Here is a 10,002-nt window from a genome sequence, read left to right on the forward strand (position 1 = left end):
TTCTGGATTGAACCGGGACTAAAGGGGGGAGGTATTAGTACCGACACTTTAGTCCCGGTTCCGGAACCGGGACTAAAGGCCCTTACGAACCGGGACTATAGGCCATTTTTCTACCAGTGTGATCGTCCGACAAGCGGGGCAATGGCAGCCACGGCGCGCGGTGGCTGGCTTTGCTCAAGCAAGCTATCTACCCAATTAAGTTTTTGTGCCCCGTGTTTTGTTGAAGCTATCCAGAATTTGATTTCTTTGACAGTGTACATGTCATGTGTTTGATGCAATGCACAAGAGGGACTATTGTGCTCAACGGTCTTTATTCTCTATGTGTGAAGCGCCGAGGAGTACATCATGGACTCAGTACAGCATATGCCATTAATCTATAGTCCATTGATGTAACGGATGTTCATATCGTTTTCGCAAAGAAAAAAAACGGATGTTCATATCAACTTACCATACCATTTATGTTTTAGGTACAATGTGTTGGCTCAAGAGCTGCCGGAGTTGTTCGCTTCTTAATATTTGGACAGTTGAATTCGGGAATATATGAGACATGCATTTGAATTAAGAGATGAAGAATCTGATTATACCTTGCAAAACGTGCTCCGGTAGGGGAAACTGCTACTTTTGACGATAAAATAGATGCCATCATATCAGTGTATTGTTAGCCAGAAAATTCTCGAGCTTATAATTTCTAGACATTTAAGTATTCAATTTGTGTAAATGGTGCTAGATTCAGAGCTTAGAGTGGTAAGTGTATTATTACCCTGCATTTTTGCTTGGTCATATAGGTTATAGAAGTATCAGATTCGACTATAAAGTTGTGCACAGTTCACTTATAACATATATTTTACTGTCCTTAATGACCAGGCAAATAACATAAATGTTATTGGGCTGCAGGCATCCTCCTTCTACTGCGATGATGTATAGTGCATTATGATTTCATAATATTCCTTTTACACTGATCTCCTGAAGTTAAACATGAATGCAGACATGAAGTAATTATTATGAAAGTACTACAAAAGCAAGCATTTTAATTTTAGGTGGTTTAGAAACTTCTGTCAGAAGTTTCCTATGTGGTGTTCAAGTTATATTATAAAGTAAAATCAATACCTTTTGGTGGGTCACCTTTTTTTCACTATTCATGTTATTAGCCTAATTATGTCTGTTAAATAACATTATCAATAATATCCCTTCTAATTTTACAAGGTCACATAAATTCAGTAGTTGGACAGATTATGCAAAGTACATGATAATGAAAAAGACCCATACTGATCTAATTGAGATTATGCCCTGAAGTTTTTATCATAAAATAGTGAAGGTTAATCTAACATTTCTCAAGATGGTTAAGAATGACTTTCCCAGATATCGTGAAGTAATGTGATGATCCCTTTGATTACATATATCTATCTATCTATCTATCAATCAATCAATCAATTGATAAACTGTTAATGCAGTAAAATCAAGAACAAGACAAGTTGATGTGTGTATTTCCGATTACAGTGCTAAGGGAGATCATTTAACGCTCATTGTACAACGTCTTTATAGTTGTGTTTTTACCATACAATATGATGTTGTAGCTAAAACTCCTAGAAGGTTGGAATCACATTTTAGAGACTGATCTTACAACTACAGTACACAGATTACACTATGGTGCTCCGTTCCAAAATTTTAAGTTCATTGTCCTTAAATTCTATGTACCTTATTTCGTATTTAACATCAATATTCCATGCCATCACATATTTATCAAATTTCCCGCCATTATACTAAAAAAAGACGGGCGCGGCAACACGCGCCATCGATGATCTAGTGGGGATACACAACAACACTCAGCACAAGCAAATATACAAACCTGCATCAGATACACAGTTCCCAGGGCATTAAAAGAAGGAGAAGCTTAAAGGAATTACATTGCAAAAGCACATAAAAATCACACCAAGACTAGTACAGGGCTACACCACAAAATGACACATAAAAAATAGAGCACTGACGCGCTGGGTAACTAGGAGGAACCTAACTACATCTAAACCTACACCAAGAGGGATTTATTCACTCACAGGCCAAAGGGGACCTGCGGCAGAGGGCAGAGGAGGAACCTAACTACATCTAGAAACCATAGAACCAACACACCGAGAGGAGGAAACACCAATCTACCAGCGAATGAACAGACCATGTATGACTGATCCATACATCTACCTGAATCACAAAACTAAACACGCATGATTCTACCACGAGCAGACGAGGAACAAAAATGGCGGACACCAGGAAGCAGACAAGGAACAAAAATGGCGGACACCACGAAGCAGACAAGGAATGATGGCGGACAACGCGAAGCAGAACGAACCACTAAAACTACAAGCACCTACCATGAATCTACAACAACATGACCCGGGATCACAACACACACCTAACACGAACACTAACTAAATCACATCAGCAACTGACCCCTAGATCTGGAAGCTACACACCGAGAAATGAACAGAAATCACGCGCTCGAGAGAGAAATTGAGAGACCAACCAACATCAGGAGGCGAGAATCCAAGAGAAATGAGAGAGAAATCAAGCTCCACTGGTGGGGGATCTCGGAATTGACATGAATAGAAAGGAATCGCATCCATTGCCCAAGCGCTTGTTCCTCTATCTTCCTCGCATCCACTGCTCAAATGAAAGGGGACAAAAACTGGAAGAGGGGAGGGGGAGGAGCGGTAACGGGCTGGGACAAAACCGAACCCGACGGAAAAAACAAGCCCGAAAACCAGACAGCCAAGCGCGAATCTTCACGCAACGGCGGACGGCCAGCGATTTGAATGTTGACGAATTTGAATAACAGTTGACTGTAAAATAGCAAATTCGAACAATAAAGGTAGAAAAAATGCAGCACAAATCTCAGAGCAAAAATCGACGGCCAAGAAATGGACTGACCAAACTGAAAAAAAAGCTAAAGTAAATTAATAATCACAGTACCGCGTCTCAAAGCAACGATAATCTTGGTCTTCAACTTCACTACATGCCGGCCGGTGGCACGCACGGCCGGGTCACCGCGACAATGTACGTGCCGCCGCTCCTTTCGAAGAACCACCACACGGTCAGGCTACAACTCTACATTAAGCTTGTTCATCCCGCCATCGGCGTGGGCGCCATCCCGCCGCTCTAAGACAAGCAGCTTCACTCGGGCCTCGACGCGGGCGGGATCGCGCCGCCCCATCGCCATCTTCACGGCCACCTGCTCCAGCTTCGTCAGCCTGCGCAATATCGTCCGCAGCGCCACCTCGGTGCGCGCGCCGTCCTCGAGCGCCACCCGCATCTGCCCCCACATGCCGCCATACATCTCCTGGAGGACCTCCTGGCACTCGCGGCCAGGGTAGAGTTGCTCCAGCGTGCGCGGCCGCCCATGGTGTCCCGGCGCCGCCTCCGGCTCGACTTCTTCCGGCGACTCCTTCCTTGGCTCGAGCTCTTCCAGGGATTTCTCGGTGCGTCTTAGCGTGACCGCCAGCTTCGAGTAGGTGGTCTCGAACTCCCACGCGTCCCTAAACGCGGAGACTCTGCCGCTCTTCGTCTTCCGGTCGTGGTTGGCGCGGGGTTTCTTTGCCGCGCTCGGGCTCGGCTTGCCGGCGGGGGCGGCCTTGCGCTTCGGTCCGTGCTCCGGCTCCTCCTTTGCGCGGCGCCGCGTCAGAAAGTCACGCCCGGCCGTCGGCAGCGGCAGGGAATCCGTGGAGGCGCGGGGGGGGAGCCGAAAACCTCGAGGGCCTTCGCGTAGATTTGATGCGCGTTCAGCGTCCCCTCCATCTCCACGTTGAACAGAAGCACCAGCAGCATGTCGTAGAGTCCGGCGTCCGCCATCTTCACCCGCTCCAAGAACCGCATGGGCCCGGCGCACTCGGCGACCGTGCGGCGGTGCTCCCTCTTGGGCCGCTTCGGCGGCGGCGCGGCGGCGACAGGGTCTTCACGGACGGCTTTGGCAGCTTGGTGGTGGCTGGGACGGCCGAGAAAGGCGTCGAAGCGCTGGAGGAGGTCGGGATGGCCCCGGAGGATGGCGTCCGCCCTGGCCAGGACGGCGTGGGTGTCGGCGGTCTCGCCCCTGCCCAAGCACGCGAGGAGGTGGAGGAGCTCTGCGTGGATGGTCTGGCTGGACGCGAGGCCGGCTTTGATATGTTGTATGAAGGATAGGGCGGCGTTGAATTGGCTCGCCGGAATCTTGTCCGGCAGTCGCGCCATGGCAGGCCGGCGGTGTTTGCTTCTGGTGCGGTGGGCGGTGGTTGATCGGCCTATTTATTGCCCAGGACATGACAAGAGTTTTAGTAGGACTCGTACTACCGAATCGCACTGCAGGTTTTGTTTTTTTAGACAAGAAGAATCACACTGCAGGTGGGACATAAGGCATAGTGTTGGGCTCTTCGATCGGCCCACCTACCGGAAAAGTGTAGAACCAGAAAAAAGAGACCATGGAAGGACGGCTGCCGGCCCGAACAAGAGATGGACCGGCAAGGACCCATACCCATAAAGGGATGGTTGGGGAATTGTGGGAGGCCACTCCGTTGGTGGTAATTTGTCTAAAAAAAACTCCGTTGGTGGTAATATATATAGCTACAAAATTCTTCTAAAAAAATAATCATATACTCCCTTTGTCTTAAAAAAAATGTCGGAACTTTGTGCTAACTTTAGTACAAAGTTGAGACTCTTATTTTGGGACGGAGAGAGTAGCTACAAAATAAGGGAAATCATTGCGATCACCCGACCGATAATGATGCATACGTCCGCCGTCTCCATGGCTGTCGGATCTAATTCTTAATAGATAACTAGAAGCAGCGTATTATCTAAATTAGGTTTTGCAACTGAGTTGTTGCAACCTCTCCCACCGCAACAACTGGTGTATTGCGGGATCTGAATCCCCATCCCCTCTAGAGCAGTGGCTGCCCGTGCTCCTCCCAAGCTTCCCGTTAAGTCGACGCCTCCTCGCGCTGCTTGGACCGCCGCCCGCTCCGCAATGAACGTCGGCCGTCGCGCTACACCTGAACTCGAGCTGCATCCGCTGTCCTAAGGGAGCACCGGTGTCCGCGTCCACAGCAAGGAGCTGCGTTTCCCGTCGCTCCGCCGTCCCGAGGGATCACCGGCCTTTCTTTCGGGCGACGTGGTCGCTGCTTGCTGCTAGCTACAACGAGTTTCTGCAGCCAGATCTTTGGTGCAAAAATAATGGTAACAAGACCTCGGATAAAAAAAATTAAATTCCAACGAGACCTCTATTGCAAAAAAAAATTGCAACAAGATATTTGTTGTAAAAATAATCCGCAACTTGATTTATGTTGCAAAATTTTCTGCAACATAACCCATGTTGCAAAACAATTCTAAAACACAGCATGTGTTGCAATGATAGAAGGTGACCCTTGGCCACTCGTTCCGTCAAACCCGACCGCTCGCGAGGCGACAGAGCTTTTAAAAATATCCGCCGGCCGATGCGTAGCAGCTCCCATAAAATAAATCATGTTGAGTTCCTTTTGTTGGACGTGGGGAGAATGTTATAATTTGCAGGAAGAGGAAATTTAAGAAATTCTCATTCAAAAAACAGTTTTTTGAATCATTTCGAAAGGCATTGTTTGTACAGTGGAAAAGTTGGGCTCCATCTCCAACCTGGTTGAGCCGAACCATTCCATTCCTCCATTCCCCAGCACACACCTAGATCCAGCAACCACACCATGGCAGCAGCGCCGCCGGCGCTCCCGGACGAGCAAGATCATCCTCCTCCTCCGCCTCCCACCCGACGACCCGGTCTGCCTCCTCCGCGCCTCCCTCGTCTGCAAGGCCTGGGGTTGCGTCGTCTCCCGCCCCGGATTCCGCCGCCGCCTCCACGAGCTCCACTGGGCACCCCCCCGTGCTCGGCTTCCTCCTCCAGGACTGGAGAAACAAGCGCGTCCCCCGCTTCAACCCCATCACCGCTTCGTCCTTCTCCCTCGCCGTACCAGAGTAAGGGTCCTGGCTGGCTGCAATTATCTTATTCTATTTGAGAACTGTTATTATATGCGTCTCCAGTACTCCATAATTTGAGTACTAGCTAGTTGCAAATATCTCATGACTATGCAGCTTACTCGCATAGCACTTCATAATCTGTGCAAACTCCAGCCAGTTGTTAGAAAAGGCAGTCAACAGAGCGAAGTTAGCACCTTGTGTCATCAAATTGGTTGACAGAATAATTGTAGTTGTGTTGTCTAACATCGTAACCCCTTTTTATTTTTACATTTTTGCTAAAAATCAGTCGACTGATTTTGATTTGGCTTTAAGTCAAATTTTGAGGCGTTGATTCAGTCTGAATCTTGGCGCACCGGTGTGTCTGTGTTCCACGTGTGAGAGGGGTTTTGGGGATCAAGATGTGGGCTATTGGGTTCTGGTTTTTTCTTCCACCTGGTCTGAACCCGCGCCCGTCCCCCGAGGGGAAGGATGAAGGCGAGTTTTCCCGGCGGGAGCTGCAGGGATGGATGGTAGGGCAGCGGAGCTGTCCCGTCTGGCGAGGCATCACCGTGTGCCGGTCGGTGGGTGCGGAACCAGGTTTAGGGTTTAGGGTTCGCTGTCGTCGGTGGGGAGGAAGGTGCGACCATCAGTGCACATTATTATCGTTGTTTTATTATTTCTTTAGTCATCAGTATTTTTGTTGTTTTATTATTTTCTGAATTTCATTGTCTTATTATTACTTCAGTACTTCAGTCTTCAGACTCATTCTTTCAAATTCAGTTTGTTGATCTTCAGTGCACATGTTTATTCATTATTCAGCAAGTCCCTTCTCACTTAGATTTTCATTTTTCAAATCCCTACTTATCAGTCATTCCTCAGTCTATCAGGTTTCTTGTTTTTTATTTCAGTCCTTCAGTATATATGTCCTCAGTTTTCTTCTGTTTCAGATTTATGTATTTTGTCCTTCAATTTTTAAAATCACTCTTTCTTCAGTCTTTCAGTCCTACCTTCTCAGTCATCTTCAGTATTCACTGAACATCAAGACTATGCGATCAGGCCAGGTTTGGGCAAAGGTTTTTCCAGTGTTCGTTTTTTGACGTTCTGTCACTATCTAGGATTGTTCAGATTTTCCCTTTTTTTAGATAACATCGCCACAACTTTATCATTATTATTGTTCCTCACATGAGGATTTGGTTCTTCAGTTTCGTCAATAGTTTCAGTATTAGGTGTCATTTTCATCAGTTTCCTCACTAGTTTCACTGTTCGGTGTCATTTTCTTCAGTTTTGTCAGAAGTTTCAGTGTTAGGTGTCATTTTATTTGGTTGTGCCAGTTACCGCATAGGTAGGTTAGTTAGCTAGTTTAGCAAGTTTTCAGACAGTTTTCTGAATATCTAAATCTCCCATTTCACTTCTTTAGTCTTCATTTTATTTCTTCACAATGATTTTCTTTTTTAGTCCTTCTTTTCCCGGTTATTATTTCTTCATTTTTCCAGATTAGATACACGCTGGAAATGCATTGAATGGAAGTGTCAGTGTTGTTGAATCCTACCATGATGAGATACATGTTTGAACGTCAGAGATACAACTCACAGCAAAATCATTTTTGCAGGTCTGCGCAACAAGCCTGCTGACATCCGCGTCGCTTCCAGTGACTGTAGCAGCCAAGAAGGAGCTGCCTGTTTGTGGGGGCGGGTCTCAAGACGGAGCTATTTGGGCTTGAAGGTTAGGTCAATTTTTAGGCATTCAGTTCGGTCCAATTGCAGGCTACGTTTTGCTCTGCCTCTCTTTTTGTGTGTTTTTCGCAACGCTCTAAGAGCTTTAGTTTTGTTATATACAACGGAGTAGGGCCCTGCGGATCCTCTTATTTCTTTTGAATGTTTTTTTTGCAGGAGTTCATTGCCCCCCTCCGTGTGGACTGATTAACACTTCTTCAAAGGGACAGCTAGGTACCCCCTTTTTTAATTTATGTTTTCAGTTTGTGTCATCTTTATGTCAGTCAAATTCAGTTTTCCTTTCAGTCTTCTTAGTCTCAAGTTTTAGTATCCTTATTAGTTTGAGTGTTGCTCCACTGGTGATTCAAAAATATTCATGAATTTGGAAAAAGTTTGCAGATTTCAGAAAAGGTTCATGAATTTTTTTTAAGTCTTGGATTAAAAAAATTCATGGGTTTGATTTTTTTCATGAATTGGAAAAAGTGCGCGCATTTGAATCCTCTGCAAAATTGAAAAAAGTTCATGAGTTGAAAAATTGTACATGAATTTAAAAAAACATGGATTTGAAACAAGTTCACGGGTTTTGAAAAAAGGTTAATGAATTTGTAAAAAGTTCATGGCGATCGGGCATGGACGGGGGCAGTGCAACTCTAGCACAGACAGGGAGTCAATAGTTGGATGCAGAATGGGCGACCAGATTCTAGGCAGGAGCCGGCATAGCTTGTACGGGCGGTGCCGAAGTGCGGATGACCGGCGGGTGGTCAAACATGAGATGTGGTAGTGCTGGAAGGACCGGATATTTTTAGGCGGCTGCTAAATCATCCGCCTAGCCAGCCGTCCGATCTGCCCCTGGTGGCCGTTCGATCACGGCAACACAGCCCCACTCCATGTCTTCCTCCTCTGATCCCATTTCACGAGAGAAACACAGCACCCATTGTGGCACATGTGTCGTGGGACCTCGCGGCACCGAGCCATCGGCGAGCACTGCAACGCAGCTCCAAGAGCCGCCCGCGACCGCTACATCGCCGACGGTCCTCCGGGAGCCCGGCGTGCAGCACCGGGACCACTGGCGTGCGGCTCCATGGCAACACCAAGCGCGGCAAGAAAACTTCAATGCACCGACGACGTCTCCGGTGAAGCTTCATTGCAGCTCCAGCAGCACTCCATTGCAGCCCCGGGCGGCGCTCCATTGCAACTCTAGCACGCGACAAAAAGCTCCAACGCAGCACCGGTGGCGAGCAGCTCAGCCTCCTCCTGCGTGCTGCGTTGCAGCATCGGCGCCCGCCTCCGGCCTTTGCACTGCGTTGCAACACCGGCGGTGAGCAGCCCAGCCTCCTCCTGCGTGCTGCGTGCATCACTGGCGGCGAGCGGTGTCGCCCTCCTGCCTTCGTGCTGCGTTGCAACACCGGCTGTGAGGATCAACAGCTGGTGGTTGCGACGCCCCTCATTCGCGGCACCAACAGCAACTAATTGTGCCGGGATGCAGCAGGTGCTGGTTGCCGTCGTCCCTCCCGATTCGCAGCAGTGGTGGCTGGTGGTCGGCGTTGCCATGGAAGCCCTCCCCTCTCAGATGTGAACAACGAGAGATGGGGAAAGGAAAGAGACGAACGTGGAGAACGCGTGGAGGAGAGTGAAGGGATAAGGCTGAGGGGAAGCGGTGGACTAGCCCACAAGGGCACGTGTCGAGCAGGGGACAAGGTTTACAAAATGAGAGATCAGTCGGTTGGAAATAAACGTTTTTCATATTTTTATCACTTGCTCTGTTCACCATATACACGACTGACATGTGGGCTCACTTTTGTTGAGGTGTTTTTCTAAGAAAACTATTATAGAAATGAGGGACACAAGTGTCTTTTCATGTGCCAATTAATACCGTTTGCTGAAAATATGGAGGGTAGTGTTGGGAAGGAAATTCGGAACCGATGTCAAATAGGGAAGAAAATAATTTTCAGATCAAATAGGAGAGACATGCCTAACCCCTTTTAACAAACTGCTTGGGCTGAAGCATTCCACTCAACCACCCAGATCCAGATCTAGAGACCACCATGGCAGTAGAGTTGTTGACGCTCCCGGGTGAGCTCTTCGAAGAGATCCTCCTCCGGCTTCCCCCCGATGAGCCAGCCTGCCTCCTCCGTGCCTCCCTTGTTTGCAAGGCCTGGGGTTGCGCCGTCACCTGTCCCAGCCTCCGCCGTCGCCTCCACGAGCTCCATCGTACAACCCCCGTGCTTGGCTTCCTGCACGACCGTCGCGACGAGAGCATCTCAGACTTCATCCCCACCACAATATCGTCCTTCTCACTCACCGTTCCAGACCGCCGGTGCTGGCGGGCCCTCAACTGCCGCCACGGGCCGGTCCT

General features: G+C 48.2%; 1 protein-coding gene across 1 annotated transcript; it reads left to right on the forward strand.

Moving 5' to 3' along the window:
* Window positions 1–5,606: 5,606 nt before the first annotated feature.
* On the forward strand, window positions 5,607–9,986 carry LOC125531592 (protein enabled homolog). Its single transcript, XM_048695937.1, has 3 exons — window positions 5,607–5,952; window positions 7,544–7,656; window positions 7,824–9,986. The coding sequence occupies exons 1-3, from the start codon at window positions 5,685–5,687 to the stop codon at window positions 7,851–7,853; spliced, it is 411 nt and encodes a 136-aa protein (XP_048551894.1). The 5' UTR covers window positions 5,607–5,684; the 3' UTR covers window positions 7,854–9,986.
* Window positions 9,987–10,002: the final 16 nt, after the last annotated feature.

This window comes from Triticum urartu, unplaced genomic scaffold, assembly GCF_003073215.2.
Source record: "Triticum urartu cultivar G1812 unplaced genomic scaffold, Tu2.1 TuUngrouped_contig_7547, whole genome shotgun sequence".
NCBI lineage: Eukaryota > Viridiplantae > Streptophyta > Magnoliopsida > Poales > Poaceae > Triticum > Triticum urartu.